Source organism: Engystomops pustulosus, chromosome 1 (genome assembly GCF_040894005.1).
Source record: "Engystomops pustulosus chromosome 1, aEngPut4.maternal, whole genome shotgun sequence".
Classification (NCBI taxonomy): Eukaryota; Metazoa; Chordata; class Amphibia; order Anura; family Leptodactylidae; genus Engystomops; species Engystomops pustulosus.
The window spans coordinates 34,525,782-34,548,200 of record NC_092411.1 but is presented as its reverse complement, the minus strand read 5'-3'; the positions used below and the strand labels follow the sequence as shown (position 1 = coordinate 34,548,200).

At 44.9% G+C, this 22,419-nt stretch overlaps 1 protein-coding gene across 4 annotated transcripts in view; it reads right to left on the bottom strand.

The window, feature by feature from the left end:
* Nucleotides 1-273: 273 nt before the first annotated feature.
* PIK3R1 (phosphoinositide-3-kinase regulatory subunit 1) overlaps nucleotides 274-22,419 on the bottom strand; it is a 35,185-nt gene continuing 13,039 nt past the window's right edge. Inside the window, exons 1-15 of one of the 4 annotated variants that reach the window (XM_072137451.1) lie at nucleotides 15,570-15,757; nucleotides 13,408-13,500; nucleotides 12,616-12,690; nucleotides 11,765-11,896; nucleotides 11,001-11,202; nucleotides 10,837-10,916; nucleotides 5,353-5,458; nucleotides 4,934-5,032; nucleotides 4,661-4,841; nucleotides 4,441-4,566; nucleotides 4,140-4,282; nucleotides 3,578-3,754; nucleotides 3,416-3,484; nucleotides 2,357-2,524; nucleotides 274-2,264 (exon numbers count right to left, since the gene is read on the bottom strand). In XM_072137451.1, the coding sequence (XP_071993552.1) occupies nucleotides 2,075-2,264; nucleotides 2,357-2,524; nucleotides 3,416-3,484; nucleotides 3,578-3,754; nucleotides 4,140-4,282; nucleotides 4,441-4,566; nucleotides 4,661-4,841; nucleotides 4,934-5,032; nucleotides 5,353-5,458; nucleotides 10,837-10,916; nucleotides 11,001-11,202; nucleotides 11,765-11,896; nucleotides 12,616-12,690; nucleotides 13,408-13,500; nucleotides 15,570-15,714 (1,986 nt within the window). In that variant the 5' untranslated portion in view covers nucleotides 15,715-15,757 and the 3' untranslated portion in view covers nucleotides 274-2,074. Of the gene's footprint in view, nucleotides 2,265-2,356; nucleotides 2,525-3,415; nucleotides 3,485-3,577; nucleotides 3,755-4,139; nucleotides 4,283-4,440; nucleotides 4,567-4,660; nucleotides 4,842-4,933; nucleotides 5,033-5,352; nucleotides 5,459-5,960; nucleotides 6,103-7,380; nucleotides 7,653-10,836; nucleotides 10,917-11,000; nucleotides 11,203-11,764; nucleotides 11,897-12,615; nucleotides 12,691-13,407; nucleotides 13,501-15,569; nucleotides 15,758-22,419 lie in introns of those variants that run through there. The other 3 variants (XM_072137442.1, XM_072137471.1, XM_072137461.1) reach the window with 3 other exon arrangements.

Genomic DNA, 22,419 nt, shown 5'->3' with positions numbered 1-22,419 from the left:
GCGATGGAAGAGAACCACATTGGGCGGTCGGATAATGTCAGCAAATACTACAAAAGGCAGGCATATACTATAGAATACAAAACGCAAGCGGTACTGTACGTGTCACTGCCTTCCAGGATCGCGTCAAAGAACTGGGTCCCCGGAAACAAGCAGTGAAGAAAGTGCCCAAAAAATGTAAAAAAAAAGAAAAATGTACATCCATGACGTTTGTATCCCACAGTATTCCACGCTCATCTGCTATCTTCTTTCATTTTTTATTAAAGGGCCAAAAACTTGTTTTTTTTTTTACATAGAAACAATTCAAAAAAAGTTTTCCCCTTCCCACAAAAACCAAGTCCTGACCAAAATTCATAAACTAAAAAAATTGTCTTCTTAAAACCAAATGCAGAGAAGTTACTTTATGGCAGAGTCGGCATGCTACGACATTGAAATGATGGGGGGGTGGGGAGGGTTTTCGTCACGTTCATATTGAGCAGGAGGCAGAAAGTTTGTGCAGGCTTTCTACCCAGTCACAAGTAGTAAGGACAAGAATGCCCCAAAGCACATCGCCAAGTACCGTAATTAGAAACAACCCATAATAAAACACTGTCAAACTCTTGATTTATTATGTTTATATATTTATATATCTTTTAGGTTTTATTTTCTTTGTTTTCTTTTATCTTAAAAAAGCAGCTTCGAAGCTCATTAGGCACTGCCCAACAATGCGTTAAATCAAATATCTGTCGTCAACTTTTTTTTTTTTTTCTGAATTAAATTTTCTTCTTTAATCTTGGTACGTAAAAAAAAAAACCAAAAAAAAAAAACCGCCAAGTTACTCTATACAAAGTTTCTGGTAAAATAGCTCTTGTTATATCACCCATAGTTCTCTTCACCTCGGGCTAATTACCATCCACGCTCCTCCCCTTCCCCTGACAAACGTACTGCACATTTTTCTAAACACAAAAAAATAAAATAAAATAAAACTATGACAAAAAAAAGTAACATTTCATGGACAGAAAAAAAAAAAAAGGTAATGTTATTGGTAAGTATAAAATAACAAAAAATAACAACAAAAAAAACAAAACAAACAAAAACAGCTTAAAGAAATCGGATGTTGCATAGCATTAAGGATTCAGCAGTCAGCAAAATAAAAAGACAGTTTGGTATTGATAGGGTTCGTTTCCCCCCCTGTTCCGAGAGTTTGTCCCCATTGCTATGTACATATATATTTATATATATACTGTTTTATCAGTTTTCCAAATCCTGTCATCAGTCCGTATTAAATAGGTTCTCTCAAACAGAATTTTTTTCTTATTTTCTTGCGATAAAGTCTTAGTAAAACACTTCCCGGCACTTTGCTAGGGGTATTTTTTTTTTTTTTTTGAAGAAAAAATTTCGTAAAAGGTTCAGTTATTCCAAAATTTCTCCTGAAGTGCCGTTCTGCTACATCTTATTTATTTTGTAGAGGGGGCAGGGGTCGGAGGGAACAAATCAATCCGCAAGGCTTTGGGTGGGGTACACATCCACTTAGCTATAGGTCACTGATCCTTGATAGGCTGTTATGGAACAGTAATTCCCCCTGCCCCGCCCCCCCAAGTTTACGAGAAAGGAAAAAAAAAAAATTTTTTTTTTTTTCGAAGAAAACAAACAGTACTGTTCTTAGCGAAAAGACACCTTGGCTTCTTGGATCTGCGGTGACCAACATTCAAGCTGGTAAAGCTTCAATAGAACGTAAACAAGCACCATGGGTGAAGGCCTCGCGGTACCCGCAGGCCCGGGAGATAGGCTTTATAATAGCATATCTTCTCTGTCGCTGTGCTTCTCGATCTCACAAAGCGAGCACGATAGCTTAGAAACATACATTCACAGCTTAACACTCATCTCCTGCTTCCATGGCGAAAGAAAGCTCTCATCTCATCTGAAGGTAGCTTTTTTTTGATACTGCAGCTCAATCTTGTGAAGTAGGCGGACGAGGGAGCTCACGTAGGAATTTTCTCGTAATTTTTTCCTTTTATGCCGTCAAAACGCGGCAGCAAACTTGTTTTTTTTGTCGTCGAACGCGGGAGTAGACTCCAGAGTTTGTTTCGGTCGTCGCTCATCGCCTCTGCGGTGCATATACCGGGTATGCTAGTGTGACGTTCAGAGAGTCATTGTGCTGTACGAGGGACGTGTGTTGGTAATGTAGCACCAGTTCTTTCAGGGAACTATATAAGTTGTATGGTTCTGCAAATCCATAGCCGGTAAGAGTTTTGTTGATGACGCAGTGCTTGACCTCCCCATCCGCTCTGCAAGAAAGAAAGACGGAAGTCATGAATAACGCGGTTTACACAACGTGGGTGGAGGGAGGGGGGTATCAGTACAGTAAAGAGATACATACACTACAGAGCAGGCGTAGCACCCTTGCTTGCTGCTCTCCCGTACAAGGAATGTTCCATCTCTCTTTCCACGTAACAGGCTTTCGGCTTGATTTCGGTTAATATTCCCTACGTTCCACGTCCTTTCGTCGTGGTGAGGTAAATCCTCATCTTCCACTGTAGAGTATTGACTGAAAAGAAAGGAAACGAGTTAACTGCATGGACTTCGGAGGAGTAGAGTCATTTTTCTACAGTGCGTCAGGATATACAAAATAAACCTTTAAAAAGGTGTTGTCCAAGTATTCATATTATCGCACAAGGTGACCGGGGAGGGTGCAAACTACTGGGACTTCCACCGAACGTGAGAGACTACAGTATGAAATACATGACGCTCCATCTATTTGTGGCAACGGGGAATACCTTTTCTCCGGATTTGTGGCGGCCCCCGTTCTCACTAATGGGCGGAGGGGCATGGGTCCTGCCGTTCCATTTAATACTATGGGAGTGATGGAAATTGCCACACATAGCGCTCAGTATGTCAACGCGCTGCTCCACCCATTAGTGAGCCCAAATTCTCCAGATTGCTGTGGGTGCTGCTCTTGTGATCACGGAGGTCACATCACTAGGACCCTCACTGAAGAAGAACTTGGAACAACCTTGGAAGTGAATATATATCCGTGCTGAACGTGACAAGTCTCTAGTGAGGCTAGCCAGCGGTTATGCAAGGACACAGGCCGCTCATGCTTCTTATCAGGAATCAAGAGACTCTGAACTTCTGCCCTCCGTGTCTCTTGGGTGACCTCCGGATGTCATAACGCTACACCTGCTGCTACAGGGCATGTAAAGCCCCTGCATTAAGTGTATTTAAACCCCATTAAAAGTAAGAGAGGATTTTGCAGGACATGATCTGCAGCGGTAAGAACCTGAAAATCCTCTATTCAATTTAACCCCGATGTGGCGCTAATCCAAGGCTACTATCCATGGCATTTGTGTGGTCTCCAGAATGTCCATTTACAAGAGATCACACAGTGCAAGCGGGTAATGCATTCTAGAGCCTAGAAAACCCTGATATAAGAACTTACTCTTCTGTGTTCTCCGAGCCCAGCCACTCGTTCAGCTTCTTCTGTCTTACTCCTTTCTGTGTCAACCACCTATTGTAAGGAGACAGGGGACAGATATGAGTCAGGAGGCCTCATGTTATACACATCTAGCAATGTGACGTTACATAGTAGAGCAGGACTTACAGTAAGTACTGATCTCTAGTCTTCCTCAGCTGTATCAAGTCTGGTTTAATACTATTCATACGCTTGTCGATCTCCCGGTATTCGGCCGCCTGCTTCTTCAGGTCTTCCTCCAGCCTTCGTTTACTGTCCACAATCTCGCTGATTCGAGATTTTAATTTTTCGTAATTAAGAAGGATTCTAAGAAGAGGAGGGAAAGAAATTAAAAATATTAGCTCCAACGGAGTGAATGTTATCCAATCCCCATCGCTCAAGTCATTTCTGGTCCTAAACTGGGCAAAGATGTTGCATATTCCATCCTGTGTAGATTGTACCAAGTTGTAAAAGTATCACCCATCCATAAGTTTACCCAACAGGTCCCCCTCCGAATTAAGGCGCTTATGATTCCATACAACTTCTAGAGGCTGCGCCACACATCCAACACATATGATAAGAAGTGTTGGTGCTCATATTTGCCATCAATAAAGGGGAACACTGGACCCTTTGTCTCTTGAGTTGTCAAATTCCCCATACAGAGGGAGCCCTTCTGTCCTACATTACACCTTGTTGTTCAGCAGACACATACCTCTGTATTTCCTTCTCATTTCCCTCTCGTCTGAACTTCTCGATGTACTCCTTGCTGTACTTCTCCTGGGTTTGACACTGCTCCTCAAATATTTTAATGGTTTCATTAAAAGCTTCAATGGCTGTGCGTTTCATTTGGATTTCCTGCAAACATCAAAAGGGGATTTGGTTACATTCTCTTGTCCTGTCTCTTCTCGATCATCTAACATGAAGATACTTATTGGAAACGTCATTAGGATCCAATCACAGCGACGTAGCCAGATTCCCTGTGGCTCACGTGACATGGGCATTTGCATTCTTACCTGAGAAGTCCTTGTGTAGTCTTCATACAGTCTATCGTATTCCTGGTTCTTTTCTTGAAATTGAAGATTATACTCGTGCAACTTCTTCCCCACTGCTTCGATACTGTCTTCCTTTACCACTTGATCCTTGAAAATGGATAAAAGCGAGACATTTAGTGACTATAAACTACTATCCTTGTGCCAAGACCCAACTGGCAGTGGGAGACAAAGTGATATTTACCTGCTGGAACCTGGAGACTGGATACAAGAGCTTAACGTCTAGTTTGGGATTGTATTGGGCCAGAGACTCGTTCCGGTAGTGAATGATGAGCTCGACCACTGAGTTAAAGGTCAGTGGGTCCGAGAAGCCGTATTTCCCGTCTCGGTGAAATATTTTAATGAGTTTGTTATTTCCCCCTTTCCTGAAAAGAAGGAAAAGATCGGACTGATTAGAGATGGAGAGGATTAAGACGTGCATAAAGATTAGAGACCTCACACGTCACATCCTACTCACCTTAGTGTAAGTGTGTAGTCCCCGTGCATTTTGGTTGATGCATCTCGTACCAAGAAGGTGCCGTCAGTGGTATCTCGAAGTTTCTCGTTGACTTCCTCCCTAAAAAAAAAACGGTGACCAGGTTGATATTCTGCACAGAACTATTAAGCCAGTACAAGATCTAGTAAAGAATCCCTCTCGTCTAGACGGGGTCAGAGTTGTTGCAATAGGATAAACAAGTATTTCTGACAGTTCCAAACATTCAGAGCTTGGGGCAGTCAAGTGACGCTTGGCCCATAAGTGGGTGTTACTGGGAACCTGCAAGGTCCGTCTAAGTCCACACATGTTCATAGCAGTCACTGACTATTGCCCCCCCGTCTAGGTGCAGGTTTCTCCATACAATGCAATAGACGAGAGCAAACGGTGGGATGGGCATTTACCTTGAGATATCTCCCCAGTACCATTCAGCATCTTGCAAGGACATACTGTGATTAGTACCGTTGTTTGTTACAGCAGTGGTGGATTTGGGTGGTTTTGGAGGCAGTGCTGTAAAAATAGACAAAAATATATAAATATAAATATATAACAGAACATATACAATATACTCTCTATGCATTGCTAGGCAGAACCTGCCTTCATTGAATCACAAAGCAGGTGACAACACGAGGGCTCAAAAAGTGGCAAAATATGCTTAAAAAGCCCAAATCGCCAAGCCAAAACGCTAATGGCATCAAACGGTGACCCAGATCCGCCTGACACTAATCTCTGTATAAAAAAAAAAAAAAAAAGAAGTCGACGTTTTAATCTGGGCTCAGTATCACTGCGGCAGCTGAACGCAACAAAAAGCACCAAATTAACCCCGTCAGTCCCTCTGCCTGGGTGGCTTCTGAACAATAGGCTCTTAGTAGAGGATCGCGATACCGACTGCAAACAAAAGGGGACCCAAGCGCGGTGAAGAGAAAACAAAAGTGCAGCAGCACGGATACAGAACAAAGAAAAGCCCAGCGCTGTGATAATATTATATATATAAAAGACACGCCAATGTTACCTGGAGCGTCCATCTCTATATAAAACAACAAATCTCCCCCAAATTGTGGCTCAGACTTGTCATACTGAGGGTCGGCTTCATCTAGGCTCCACATAGCGTTGCACATGGTAATAAGCACCGAGCTCTCCGTTGAAATGATGTCTTGGAATTCACTTAAAAACCTTTAAGAGGCTGCACAGAAACCTATGACATCATCCCCAGGGCCGGCCGATCCCACGTGTTGTGGATGAGCCACTCCTGTCTCTCGCACAAACCTCCGATTCGAGGGAACGATTTGCATTTGCATTTGACAGCGTCACGTAAAAAAGTAAAAAAAAAAAAAAAACCCTGATAACGTTACTTGCACAATGCAATTCCCTCTTTTATGATCATGCGCGATGGTACGGCCCTCGCCTGCTAATCTGATGAGATGATCTCCTCCGGCACGTACCACTGACACTTCCTTCACATGTACATCCCCTGGCATTGTCCCCCGAAATCAGACAGGCAGAGACAATGGCAGCTGCTACTACAGAACGGAGGCCACGACCACAACAATAATGTATCTGGTATTAGCCATATCAATCGTATGGGCGACTAAAGTGCAAATATAAGTTCACTAATTTCAATCGTATAGGTGACCAAAGTGCAAAAACGACATCACTGATATCAATCATACAGACAACCAAAGTGCAAATACATCACTTGTATTAATCGTATAGGCAACCACAATACAATATCTCTAAAACCAATCGTATAGGTGACCAAAGTGCAAATATAAATATACTAATATCAATCATACAAGGCAACCAAAGTGCAAATACAACATCACTAATATCAACTGCATAGGCAAGCAAAATACAATATTTCTAATATCAATTGTACAGGTGACTGAGTGCACATATGTCTTCCCCAATATCAATCGCTAAAGCAACCAAAGTGCAAATATAACATTACTAATATGAAATATATAGGAGACCACATAATATACGACTATTGCCCAGTGAAATAATTTGTGCAAAGTGCAACTAAAACGGGAAATATTGCAAAAAATAAAAATATATGCACACGAGCCCCTTTAAAACACAAGTAAATCCTCTCCCTATTGCTATAGTTCAGCACACATCCCATCTTTATATACGGATTTAGCAAAGTTGGGAAGGACACGGCTGCCACTATGGGAAGACACTTGTTAGGAAAGTGTTAACAATGTGGCCGAACCCCTTCACATGACATGACACTGCCCCGCCAAACCAGTCTAGCGTGCTGGGAATGCGGAGGTTAAGCAGCAGCAGCAGCGCGGGGTTAGCAGACTGGGAGACTAGAGGTAGATTTCCACTCTCTCAGTAAGTGAAGGAACAAGTAGAGCGTGACCGCGGGTTAACCCCTTCCACCGGCTGACACATAAAGGAGCAGGAGACAATAGAAGCCAAGTACTTACTCAGAATATCGTGCATTGTCCTCGGCTACAAAGTATCAATCCAATAAATAGTAATAATCCCAAAGGGGGGAAAAAATATCAAGTAATTTCCAGGGAAGGAAGAGGAGGGGAATAAAAAGAAAAAGTGCTTGTAGTGGAATAAAAGTGCAATTGGCGTAAGTGCTCAGTATCCCATGGGTGCTGCGTGCGTGTGCCACCAGTCCCCGCTCAGGAGTCAGGACCAGGGAGTCGGGTGCACTGGAATCTAGTCCTTCATTCTCAGTTAATGATTAAAAAGTGAAGGCGATTTGAGTGCGGGCGCTGAGCTCAGGAGGAGGAGGAGGAGGAGGAGGAGGAGGAGGAGGAGGAGGGGGGAGAGGAGACTCTGGCTTGCACGTCTCTCCCAGATAAAGATCTCAGTTTCATGATTAACTCAAGCAGGTTCAAATATTTGCTGAGCTAGGGATTTGGGGAGTAGGAGGAGGAGGAGGGGGGAGGCGGCTGTCAATCAGCCGGTGGAAGCTGTCATCAGCTAACAAGTGGCTGCTGCAGGGGAGCCGCGCTGGTTATAGCTCAGTAACTGAGACGGCCATTGTGTAAGGGGGGGGGGGGGGGACACTTAAAATAGACTGTCACTGGCTTCGAGGACTTGATCTCTACATTCAGGAAATGGCTTAATAGGGAAAAAAAAAATACACCAATTTTTTTATTTTTTATAAAATGTATACACTCCCCCTAAAAAATTTGACGAGTCTACACCCCCCCCCCCCCCCCAGGCAAGTTTTGCTGAAGTTAACCCCTGCACTGCCGCTCAGCGAGTAGCAATCCGTGACTAATCGGGTTTACCGCGTGAGGATAAATGTGCATTGTTCTGCACGTCTCTCCCCCCTTCCCCGTGTCACGTCAGCGCCAGCGTGTGCTGCGGATCACGGCTCCTATGACACTGGCCGCGCTTCCTAGGACAAAGGGCTAACCGAGCTAAATCTGCGGACGCGGTGGGGAGAAAGATTCTGCCTCGCTGTGAGCAGAGATTATCTACGTGCCAGCAGATGGCCAGACCGAACACAATGCCAAGGTTTGTCCGGGAGAAATGGAGCGTCGTATGACACCGCTACTGCATGTGACAGCGCCACAGATGTACATATGGGGGGAGGGGGGGGCATTTACTACAACTTTAACACAGGCAAGGATAAACCGCAAGACCCTGACGCGCCGCCTCCTCCGATAATACAGCAAAGAATGACTTAAAGGAACAGCCTAGCAGCGGGGAGTCAGGGGTTACACGAAGGGAATGACTTCATCTTTTGCACAGAACAAAGACTTCCAATAGTGGAGCGTGGGCTCCCTCTGCTGGTCACATTACATATGACCGCTCTACTGACTACTGCAGCTTTATCTAATATGATGTAGGATTAAACATCAAGGAAACTAGAAATTATATTCTACTTGATCATTTTATTAACATTGATTTAGCAATTCAACAAATGCAAAACAAAAATAAAAAAATAATAAATCACTAAATCGCAAGGGAGATGAGAGCAAGGGAGGTGGAGACAGTCTAGTGACTTAGTAAGCACTCAGTGAGTGCACTCCAGGACAGATGTATGGATGCTTTACCCCCGGCGGTACAGAGCGTCTCAGGGCGACACGGAAAATACTGTATGTACTAACAGGTCTTGGTTTACAGCTCAATTATAGATGTAAATGATATGGAGGAAGAATATAGAAGCGCATCTGCTGACTGGCCACAAGTATGGAGGCACAACATGACCTGTGTTATCAAACAGCCTGGCCATAAACACACACACCTGCTGGGAAAGTTTCCCGACAAGCCACAATTCACACTGGAATGGGGCTTTTACAAAAAAGGGTGAGGGATGACCTCAAATTAGGGACAACAAAAGGTAGTGATGGTATAACAAAGACGCTGAATAGCCCATATACCCAGTACATACACCTGATCCCAGAGTGCATGTTGGGAGTTGTAGTTTTTGCTGGAGTGACCCTCCTTGTATTGTATCTGTGCCCTGGCTAGAAAGGTTTATCTATAGAGCTGTATAAGACGCCGCTTCCTTCTGTGTTTTACACTTCTCTGTCAGCAGCTCAATTCCACTTTCAGCAACAACAAAAAGTTATTGTATCGGGAACACAGACAGTCATGTAAAAGGATGAGTGTGAACGCGACTCGGATCACAGATGGATTTAGACCACAAGTACAAGAACTTTGTAGGTTTCACGTGGCAAATAAAGAAATACCCTGTGTGAACGCGGCCTTACGACACACATTGCATCCTAAGCTCTGGTCTTAAAGGGTCAAAGGAGAACAACAAGTAACCAATAAATTCATGACATCAGACTAGACACCTGGTGATACACAAAAGTTCCTCTGGGTGGGAATTTGTGCAGCCAGACATCCCCCTCCCACACGCTCCTGGGCGCCAAGAGCAGCCAAACCCAACCAAATACAGAGTAAAGCACCAAATTACAGCAATAAAAGTATAAAAGGTTTATACACTGCAGAGCTGACTGCGGCCGGCATCTCTTATCACTGGATCACATGCCGCGGCCTGGTGACCGATATGTACAAGTCTACCTCATAACACAGCCCTGTATGAAAATGTATGAATACACTGGGAACTGGGTGTTAGCCCCCCCCCCCCCAAATAGTGATGGTGTGAAGGGAACTGGTAACACCTAGCTGCTGCACATGTATACCTTCCGATGAGGAACCCCGCATAATACAGCATTTACTAAATCAGACATGTCAGCAGCGGCGACAGATCCTCCTCAAAAGAAGCACAAACCACTTCCTAGACACAATGATGCATCCGTTCTACGCAGCAAGCAGAGGTACATTCACTGTGCTCCTCATAGGATGGAACTATTTGATTAAAGGACATCTACCAAAAGGATGCAAGACTGTATGCAAATGAGCCTGAAGGGCTCCCGGCTCCGTTAACACCTATAGAGCCCCTCAGGCTCATTTGCATACAGTCCTTCATCCTGGTGGTAGATGCCCCTTAAGCAGATGCATCCTGGCAGGACTGACACCACTCAACCATGAGCAGCTTCATATCCAAAATGAATAACTTACTTTGCAGCCAAAAAATCCAATTGCACTAAAAATCACTTAATACTAAAACACAAGCCTCAACCAGCTCTGGATTCCCACTCTCAAAACCTCGCAGATTTACTCCACACACGGTGTAACCTTAACTCCACAGCGGGTGAAAATCAATTTAGGCGTAAAGGTCACGTTGAGTAACAGGGTCAATAAAAAAAAGTAATGACCCCTCCATAAAGTACAAGCTTCTATGCTGTGTATAGGGAGGGATGCACATTTACCAGCCCTTTTCCCATATGAGCAGCTGTCGGCTCCTCCGGCAGTCAGTCAATTTTCTGAAGAATCTTACAAGCAGAAGCCTAAAGGCGGATTTCATTGCAATGGTATAAGATAATAAAGGTAGGGGCTGCTACCTGGCGCCGCTTGCTGCTCATTCCATTCGCTGGCGATGAGTACTTCTAGTATCTGAGTGCTGTATTCGGGGCCGTCCGTGCTGCAAAATAGAGAAAAGGAGATGAGTGATGTGCAAAAAAAAAAAAAAATTAAGAAATAAATAAATGGCATGTCAGTCACTTACTTTCCTTGCTGGTTTCTGAAGAGGAGAGGGCTGAAGATCTCTGCCAGTAGCTTTGCACTTAGAAAGTTCTTGCTGGAACTTTGAGAAAGTTGAAAGAAATGTTTCAGCAGATGCTGAAGTGTCAGCCAGTATTGCTGGGGCACGCTCGCCGCCTGGAGGATCTTCCTCAGCAGTGGAGCGTAGTCGTCCGAATTCAAGGATTCTGTAGCAAAAAAGAAAAAAAAAAAAGTCTAGTCCAAAAGCGAAAGGAATCTGTATTCTGACCTAGACGTAGAACTGAAAACTGAGCCTACACGGTGCTGCAGAGAGACTACCTAGGAGGAGCGACGGGTGAGGAACAAGGTCTGTGGTCATTGGCTGAGGGAGACGGCACCCGCAGGTTCTCGTGTGAAGGTTATCAGATCAATATCCTGTTCTGTGCCATGTGACAGGACGAGAGGTTTAGGGGCTGATACCAAGACGTCCTTTACATTTGTTCCGCTTGGACTTTGTTTAAAAAAAAAAAAAAACACGCAAAAGATAAGCCTCGCAGCCGGCGGCAGGTGTCGAGTCCTGCAGAGGGGCTGCTGAGCCTGGAACACAGTGTCCTCCCCAAATAAAACGCCATTCGCCAGCGCTGATAAAAAGGTTAACAATTACCTCTCTCCGCATACAGATACAGAGACCTTCGTATCGTTAAACATTACAACGATCGCCTTCTTCTCAGAATTAAAGGGCCAAAAAAAGAAATCATTGTATAACAAAGCACAGATCCTGATCCTCACCTCTTACAGCAGTGTGCATTTCATTGTAGGTGGTGGCTGGAATGACGGGGTTAGGGAGATCTACCAGGTATCTCTTCAGGGCATCGCCCAGGGTGGGCACGTCCAAGTGCTCGTAATCAGACGCTGCCGTATCTGAAGGAGAAGGAGAGAGGCTCACTATACAGAAACATTGTAGAGGTGGCTCACCGGGGTCAGCTAAGTGCAGCCACAGGTCTACATGATGTTACTATTCACACATAGGAAGCACCGGAACAAGGACCAAGGTTACAGGAGCAGATTTTAACAAGTCTCTGTTTTGCCTGTCAATATTTTAGTATAAACAGAAGGAGGTTTTTGTTTTGTTTTTTTTTGAGGGTGGGGAAGGCTCCAGGCAATCCAAATAAATGAAGGTCTCTAGAAACGGGACCGAAAATAACAACAATGGGCTTCAGATTTCAGTCTTCTATACTTGGTATATTATATGCGCAAATTGTTTACACAAGTATATAAGTATCTATAAACAGATTTTGGCCAAAACTTGGAGCTTTTTAGATGCCCCCAGAGATTAAATCTCCCATGTTGCATCAGACATGGCGCAGGACTGTATTGTGTGGCCTCTGGCGCCATCTGCTGGTGCAAAACAGAACAGCAACGCCATAGCAGAGGCTTACTCCATAAGAGGATATTTGGCAATGCAATCCATTCCTCATATATCGGATCTTTGTAAACATTAATTGTTATTAATTCACGTCACATCAAGACTTGTGTGCAGCTCAGTCACTGTACAATGTAAGGGCTCAGCCTGACCGGGGCTTTTACCAATCCTGAACATCCCCCTTTTAGGATATTTAACCCATCCCATAGGCTCGTACCATAATCCAGGATCTGTCGGAGCTCAGCCACGCCGATGCCGCTCTGTGATCTGTATAACGTTGTGGATTCCAAACCTAGAAGAGAGAACAGGAAGACATATGAACATAACTTTCATAAGGTGGACAACCACTATAGCAGGAGAGAAGGACATGAGTCCGGGCTGAGTATAATAGTGCCGGATACTGCAGAGCACAGCGTCCGACTATCTCCGGCACTCTCATAGTGACTAAGACTGTTGGAGATAAACAAGTGCTGTGATCGGCGATTTCTGACACTACTATACTACCGAATTCACCCATTGCTCGGATTTGGAGGGTGGTTACTTAAAAACTTGGGACTACCCCTTAAAATATTTGGCAGGTGCAGTAGCCCCATAAGGTTATGTACACTAGGGGTCTTTCACATTTGCACATAAAAGAGCTATAAACCGCACTCAGACATCTGCCGTGATCAGAGTTTGGTTCTTTGAAAGTATTTTGGGGTTCTGCTATTTGGAACCAAATACACTATGATGAAACTATAAAAGGAAGGAAGATGCAAGTCCTTGTACAAATATGAGGGGACGGAGGGAGGGGCATGCAAGTCCTTGTACAAATACGAGGGGATGGAGGGGCATGCAAGTACTTGTACAGATACGAGGGGACAGATGGGGGAGCATGCAAGTATTTGTGGAGATACAAGGGGACCAAGGGGCATGCAGGTACGTGTACAGATATGCAGGGATGGAGGGAGGGGCATGCAAGTACTTGTACAGATAATACGGGATTGTTAGGTTGGAGCACTGTCGGTACCTTTTCTTTCGATGGTCTCGATCAGCTTGATAAGGACCGGTGGGGCAGTTTCTGGTGGTGTGAATTGTTCTGCCAGATCAGGAAGCATGAAAGCTGCAGGAGACAGGGGGGAAAAAAGCCATGAGTTCTCATGTACTGAGACACCAGAGAGTTAACGTTTAACCCCTGAGCAAACACTTCATATTTAACAAGTCTGAGCAAATGTTACATAAATCAGACCCCGCTGCAGGAGACAAGGCTGTGTCATCATCTGTGTAGCCCGCTGCGCCAGAGGACAGCTAAACTAAAATAATGTACACAATTGCATTAAAAAAAGAAGAGGAGAGAGAAGAGAGTGCGTGGCGCACATACAGGCACACACAGCTAGGGGGAGCCAGAGACTACACTTGCAGGGACTAATACTGTGGCTTCTACTATGTGCAAATTGCTGGGGTTTTGGAGAAAAGTCTCAGAGTATAAAGTAAAAAAATATAATACGAGTACAATTAAAAAAAAAGTACAACCGCCCCCCCCCCACACACAAAATATTCTGAAAAAGAACACATTAGCCCCAGACCGTCCAATTTTCTTTACAAGCAGAAAATAAACGATATGTAATGAAAATGATGTTTACAAGACGCTGAGCATCTGGCCGAGACATCTGCTTTCTTATAAACTTCCTTTCATTCCAGGGGCAGCGCAGGAGGGTGGCCATTTAAAAAAAAAAAAAAAAAAAAATCACCAGCGACTTTTTCACTGAACAGCAAAGGAAAAAAAAAAAAAAAAAGTGCTTATTTTAGGAGCGTTCACCAGGCAGGATCCAACTCAAACATAATGGGAACAGGAAAACCTCGCACACTGCCGGCTTTTAGGTTGAAAAGGTACATTATAAGCAGCGCACAGCTGTGGCAACAAGGGCCGCGGCGCCAAAGTACAGGATTACTTTTCAAGTATCGCTAAACCCTTCAACGTGCCGAGCTTAGGACGCCACCGCCGCTTCTACTGAGCTTTCTTATAAAAGGTGAACGTTATAGGACTTCACACACGCGGAAAACCGCTCAGCATTCAGCCGGTCAGGAACGGAAATAAGAGGATCAGTTCCTGTTCCACGTGCAAAAATAGATTAAAAAAAAAATAATTGCATATATATAATAATAAAATATCCAATACATAAAAATATAGTCGTGCACACACAATGAAAAGGAATCGTAAAATAAAATTCCAGCTCCCCACATGTAATATTACCCTCTTCCTGGTGCCAAACCAAACAAAAGGCTCCATAAAAAGAAGCCTTCGTTAGAACTGACACAGACAAGAGAACAATTAATCCTCCGCTTACAGGAATTAAACAATAACCCCCCTCATCCGCATAATCCCCTGCAATTTACAGGCCAGCGCCTCCCGCCGCCATATTGCCAAACCTCTAATCTTCCCGTTGGTGGAGACTTCGCATAATCGGCATCAAAGTGCACCCCCAGCCCCGGCTAGATTAATTCCCGGGAGAGACACATGATGGATTGGAAATTCCGGGGATGAATTGCCGTGAGATGGGCGAATCAGTAAGGACACAATAACATCTGAATAGACGGGTCTATGGGAACATAGATGCTGCATGCACAGAACATGAGGCTTGCCAAAAACTTTCCCCCTGCCATGGCCGCTCACATAGCATCCAACTGCTGACCACATAAAAGTTTATACAGCATTCGGTTTAGCAAAGTGCACAGAGGGGGAAAAAAAAAAAGTAAATGCTGATTCAGCAGAACAGATTTCGTGCCCCCCCCCTCCCCTTTCCTACAGATCGGCACAGCAGGCATCTGTTCTATCACACCGCCTTCATGAATATGGTGGATGTGTTCATTTTTCCAAATCTCTGACCTGGAATGTGCGCTAGTAAAATAACCCCCCAAACCCTCCTCCTCCTGAAAAAAATGCAAAAGTTAAACTCGGCAGCGGGAGGCTGTGAATAGTCCCTTTTCATTTTAGGAAGGGAGACAGGAAATGATAAATGCTGAATTGTACGGGAGAGGGGGGGACTGAATGAGGCGGAAAAGAGGGACATTAAAACGCAGAAGTGGTGAATAATGCGTCCAGCGATCAGGAAGAGGAAGTCGGAGTTGTGCAGCGCTGCCTGGTAGCGGCAGAGGTGTGCGTGTCCCCCCAGCAGCTCACGCGTCCTGTACCTGCCACCACAATCTTCGCTTGCTTGCAGCTGTTCTGAAAGACGGCCTGGAGCTTGGGGGCGCCGAACCCCCCTTTCAGAAACTTGGCCACCTTGTTGATCCCTTTGCTACAGTCCTCAATGAGTTTCTCGCTGAGCGCAATCATTTTCCCGTGATCTCTCTCACTCCAAAGCTGTGATCACGGCGAGAGGCTCCTCACACGGTGCAGGGACGAGTGCGAGTGCTGGGACCTCCGGCAGGTAGTCACTAGACGCCTGTCACTGACTTGTCACCCACGCTGCATTTTCCACTAAGTCTATTTTTACTTTCATGGAGCGGCAGCGAATCACTTGGCTTGGGTAGAGCGTAGATGCCCTCCAATCCCCCTGGCTCTTGTCTCCTGGTAACAGAGACAGGTCCGAACAGAGAGACGCTGGAGACGACAGCATACCTTACATATAGGGCCCGTGCCAACATAGCTACACGCTGCAAGACGAGACCCGCTCACAGCTGCACCTTATGGAGAGGTCCTCAGCAGAAGAGACTTTATACAAGCCAATACCTGGCAGGGGAACGTGGAAACTTAAAGCGGCGAGATTCATTACAGACCTGAGCCCAGACCTCGTCCCAGGAATAAAATCAGTGACCCTTGTGTAGGGATATAGACACCAAACCCAGGGGATTTCCAATGAGGCCAATAGACAAATCCTGCAACTCACTGGCCCCAAGATAAGGAAATTTGGCTGCCGCCTGACAGGAGTTATTACCTGGGTTGAACCAAAGGAACTTTTAGAACCTTAAAGGGGTATTCTCGTCTGGACATTCACATTCAGTTTCATTAAACTTCCATATATAAACATTTCTTCAATTGGATGTTATTAAAAAAAATGTTCCTGTGGGAAGATAATTTCTCATAAATGTAGTCATGTTGTCCCTTAGAAACGAGATAGCTTCCTCGGTTACGACCACCTCACATTTTGGCAGTGGTGGCCAGACATGCACTTTTGAGCCCTGCCTGAGCACCAGGATTCAGCAATCTTTACCACAGGACGGCTGTGGTATATACAGTAACTCCTGGACATTTCTTATACAAAAACTTTTTGTTTCTTAGTGCAATCCCTCCAGCAGAGGTGGCCATATGCGAGGGGTAAGTCCTGTTTCTAAGGGACCATATCACTACATTTATGAGAAATTATCTTTACAAAGGAACATTTTTTTTTAATAACATCTAATTGAAGAAATGTTTATATATGGCAGATTAATGAAACTGAATGTGAGTGCCCAGACGAGAATACCCCTTTAAGGGAAACGAAAAGGTGTAGAGAGGGAACCATAAAATCCCATTCTGAAAGGGTTATTTACATCTGGCGTCCACACTCTTGCCTATGGGAAGGAGGAGTTTCAAATGCAATTGCAATGTGCGGCCGCGATCATTCGGGAAGGAGTTTCATCCCTTGTGCCTGCACCACGTTTCGACTATAACACGGGACTGTAGGTTAAGGACCAAGGGAAACCGAGATGTAAGGAATTTGTGTTGGGAATCGCCATAGAACATGGCAACTGTGCACAAGTCGCATCTTGTATCATTGTCAAACTACTGCAAACTACTGATACCCAATATCCCACTATTAAAGGGGTTGACCAGTCACAACAAGTCAGCCTCTATTCACAGGATAGGTCCCAAGTTGCTGAATGGCGGGGGTCTCTGTGTAGGAGATGCTCACGGAAGTTAGGGAAACAGCCGAGCGCCCATCAGAGCTCCCCCATCCTGTGAGCTCAGGTCAACTAGTTGTGACTAGACAACTCCTTTAAATTTTTGTATCCATAAATCTATAATTTAACCCCCAGCCATCAATAATAATGTTGCCTCATAGAAATGCAGGTTTCCGGGGCAACTTAAATTTGGGAAGGCAATATAGCTGGCCAAAAACGTCCGAAATATAAAAAAAAAAAAAAAGGTTCTGGCAGCGCTACCTGGTACTAGACTTGCACTATGATACAAGGGGCGCCCACTCCCCTCCAACCCCGATGCCAGGAATTCCTACAACCAGCGTTCTTCCTAATCAGTTCTCCGCTTTTAAGAGCGAGTGCAGGTGAATGGTCTTTGAGGTGTTGTACATCATGTCCCGACAGTTCATGCCTCAGTAAACTGGTGAATTACGACCTGTCATCCGGGTTTTATCTGCTATAGAATATACTTCTTAGAAATAGGAGCTATAAATACGAGAACAGATGGCTTTTGTTGGCTCCGGTCAGAGCAGAGAGAGACGCTTTCTGGAAGGAAGCCCCAAGGAATTAGAAGTGGGATTGCGCTCTGCTGCCCCCTACAGATCTACTCTGCGTCTAGCACCTTAAGAAGAACATGGGTTAAATAAGAGTTTTAGAAACTTGCAGAGTTCTACGCAGATCCTAGTGGAGGAGGCCTGCACTTCTAGGTTGCCCAAATCTTCCTTTATTTGAAGTGACATCGAGCAGAAGGTTTCCACGGTGTCCGGACCGTATGGACGGGGGTGATAATGTCAGCCACAGGACAAGATAAGACGCGTCAACACTGAGGCTGAAAGTTGCAAGATAACATCCGACACGTGCACCAAGGCAATGGCACATGCGGTGGGGAAAAATATAACTATATTTACACATGCACTAAATGTGTAGCAGTAAGGATGAACCCATGACCCCTGTATTGGTGGGGTGCACATGTCTTGTGTGTCAGGAGTGAAGGTCTTCAGTATCTCAGCACATGGACACGTGTTCCTAGCTCCAGGAAAATGACTTGAGTACAGGCAGGTATCGAGTGCTGAGTACTGAGGATAGGAACAGACAAGCCCTATAGCCGCTCCATACATGCGAGGCCTCACATTACATTCGCTGGAAACCTTTCGGAGGGGGGCTTTACCTGCTCATGATCTGAGGAGCAGCCCATAGGCGATGACAGGAGATCTGTTCTCCCAAATGCCATCGCTGCAGTCATGACCGGGGGGATAAGAGAAGGTGACCTGAGCTCGGGGCAGAAGGAGAAGTCCAATAAATATGGCTGGCCGGCTGACAGGCACTGACGGGTCAGCTCAGGCCCTCAATGTATTTTTATATCCTGCATCACCTTATGTATTCGCAAACTTTTCCAAAGCAGATCATGAACCCTCCTTATACTAACTTTCTCCAGCGTCCCCAAAGAAGTGACAAGTGCGACGGTCAAGTGCTGGCTCAGAGGATCCAAGGGGTTGGATAGGGGATACATTTTAGTGAGAAATTAAAAATTTTAATCCCATGTAACAAAAGATTTTGTTAAAAAAAAAAAAAAAAAAAAAGACCATTCCCCCTCCCCAATTTACCAACCAGGGACCAGTGATCGAATTTTTTTTTTTTTACTGGCAACTTAAAAATAACAGGGAAAACTACATGTGCATAAATCTTATATCTGTAACATTCCTGCTCAATAACATGCTGTCTGCAGATAGGACACCATGTACAACCTGCACTGCTCCTCCTGCTCTATAGCATACTGCCTGCAGATAGGACACCATGTATAAGATGTTCAGCTCCTCCTGCTCTATAGCATACTGCCTGCAGATAGGACACCATGTACAAGATGTTCAGCTCCTCCTGCTCTATAGCATACTGCCTGCAGATAGGACACCATGTACAATCAGCTGAGCCTATGGACCTATTATTTCCCTCTTGTACTTTTTGATATGAAAGCAGTCCTGTCATTTTTCGGCCTCTTTGTCCTATAAGCAGCCTGAGGCTGTACACACAACAAACGGCCCGGCTGTATCTCCGTCTGTCACCATTAGATAAGGAGGACAAGTCTGTGTATCTGCAGAGCACAGCCTCCTGCTGTCACACATGACACATGTGGAGTGGGCCGGGGATTTATGAACCTGCTCTCCTGAGAACAGTGGGGTGCTTCTAAAAGGTCACCCTCCTCTATGCCAAGGATTGGATTGCAGACCTTACACCAAAAAGGAGGTGAAATCATTGCTGCGCCCATTAAGCTCCCGCCAACAACACGAATGGTGACCGCTGGATCTGGAAGTAAACGCCGCACATATTTTACTACTGAATCGCTATCATCTTCAGCCCAGAACAACAAATTAAAACCACATTGGACCAGGCTCCCCCCTCGCCCCAGCACGCCACCCCTTTGCAAGAGGCGGAATATTGCCCTGGACTATGAGCGTCAGCGGTCAGTCCTCCCCGGCATCCCGAGATCTCGCCAATAAACTTTAACTTTTTTTTTTCTCTTCTAATACTTTGACTTGCCAACTAAAACAGCAGTCTCCTCGGGCGATCGAATAATGAAAGGCACATGTAGTCACTTGCACGAATCTGACAGATGAGAACTTCTTCAACTTAGCTAAACTATTGCACAATCCCAGCTCTGGAGGAGGAGGAGGAGGAGGAGGAGGACGGGAACGTCCCCCACCGCTTATACTAAAAGTAGCACCGAGATGTAAAAAGGGAGGAAAGATACCAGACTGTCCCCTTTCCTCGCTGCTGACTGATTCCCCAAATCCTTTCCATGAGGGGTTAATCCTATAGGCTTAACATTTCAAGCCAGACAGTTGCTAAACTGGATAAAGAGAAGAATACGCCCCTCGCGGGTTCTGATATCGCCCGTTCCAGGAGAGGATCAACCTGGTTTTACTGGTTGAGCTCTATCCTATAACCTGAGCGCCGAATAATAGAGCCACATACCGATCATATAGCACCGAAACAATGGCTCTCATTGATCGGTACCGTCAGTCAGGCCATATATTAAGGTGCTCTCTGGCCGACGAGGTCCATCCTAAAGAGGGTTGTACCAAATATTCAAGTTCTCCCCTATCCACAGGACAGGTGACCAATTGGCAAGCTCTGTACAGCGCTGTGAAATCTGTAGGGCACTATATAAAGAATTATAAGCTGATGGACCCCCAGCAATCGGGACAATGGGGGCGCTCCGTTCTCACTAATTATTATAGCGGCAGGACCAGAATGTTTCCCATAGACGGCAAATTATTGCATTGTTGGTATTAAGAATTTGTCTTTTGTAAACAACAGCGCAAAAGTTCATCTAATCTAAAAACCAGAGCGCGGTTCTATGCAATTCCAATACCACAAACGGAGAGCCTGGACCACGAGTGACCTGCCGATTAATGAGAACGGGATCCCCTCCTCTCAGGATTGCTGATCTCGTGAACGGTGGGTTCCCAGCAGTGGGACCATCACCATCAGCTCATTACCTCCTGTCCGGTGGATTGGAGGTTTGGAAGGTGTACATACCCATGTACACCTTCAATGCTATCCCTTCAGGCTTAACCCTTTCACGACCCGTGACGTAATAGCACGTCACGGGTCGGCCGTGGGTGCATGGAGAGGGCTCACGCGCTGAGCCCTCTCCATAGCCGGTAAGTCTTTGCTGCATATTGCAGCAAAGGCTTACCGGTAACACCCGCGATCGGTGCTAGCACCGATCGCGGGTGTTTTCACCTCGATCGCCGCTGGCAATGCTGCCGGCGGCTTCAAAAGCATGGCGGCGCATGGGCGCCGCCATCTTTTCGAGGATCGCCGCTCCCTGTGACGTCATCGGGGAGCGGTGATCCGTCGCCATGGTAACCTCGGGTCTCGCGAAGACCCGAGGCTACTTCTGGTTAACCCATGCATTACAATGTGCCATCAGCACATTGTAATGTATGAGGAGTAAAATCCCCATATACTGCCATACTGTAGTATGGCAGTATATGATAGGATCGTGCAGACCCCCTAGGGTTAAAGTACCCTAGGGAGTCTGAAAAGTACTAAAAATAAAAATAAAAAAAAGTTAAAAAAAAAAAAATTATAATAAAAAACCCTAAAAACTCAAATCACCCCCCTTTCCCTAGAACTGATATAAATATAAATAAACAGTAAAAATCATAAACACATTAGGTATCGCCGCGTCCGAAAATGCCCGATCTATCAAAATATGATAACGGTTTTTCACTGCGTTTAATCCCGTAACGGAAAATCGCGCCCAAATTCGAAAATGGCACTTTTTTTGTCATTTAAAAAAATTAAAAAATTCTATAAAAAGTGATCACAAGGTCGTACAGTCCTAAAATTGATAACATTGTAAACGTCATCAAAATCCGCAAAAAATGACACCACCCACAGCTCAGTACACCAAAGTATAAAAAAGTTATTAGCGCCAGAAGATGGCAAAATCCCCAAAAAATTTTTTGTACAGGAGGTTTTAATTTTTTTAAATGTATGAAAACATTATAAAACCTATACAAATTTGGTATCCCCGTAATCGTACCGACCCAAAGAATAAAGTAGACATGTCATTTGGGGCGCACAGTGAAATCCGTAAGATCCAAGCCCACAAGAAGGCGGCACAAATGCGTTTTTTTACCAATTTCACTGCATTTGGAATTTTTTTCCCGCTTCCTAGTACACGGCATGGAATATTCAATACCATCTCTATGAAGTGCAATTTGTTACGCAGAAAATAAGCCGTCACACAGCTCTGTACATGGAAAAATAAAAAAGTTATGGATTTTTGATCATGGGGAGTAAAAAATGAAAATGAAAAAACAAAAAAGGGCCAGGTCCTGAAAGGGTTAAATAGTCCTGTACCTGAGTTTTTATGCATCCTGCACAACCTTAATAGTGAATGACCGTTTAAGATCTCTAGTTTCCCAATGGTTGCAGCAATCTGCTGACAACTGACATGAAGTAGGCCGGTTCTCACCCCCGACGACCAATAACACATCGCCAATCTACCGAAAACCACAAAAACTACAACGTTCACCCAAATCAGTCATAAACAGCAGGGGCCGGCAGTATCACCATCTGCAGAAATCACACAGAAAGGCCCCGTCTTATGTTCTAGAAAGCCCATTTCCTC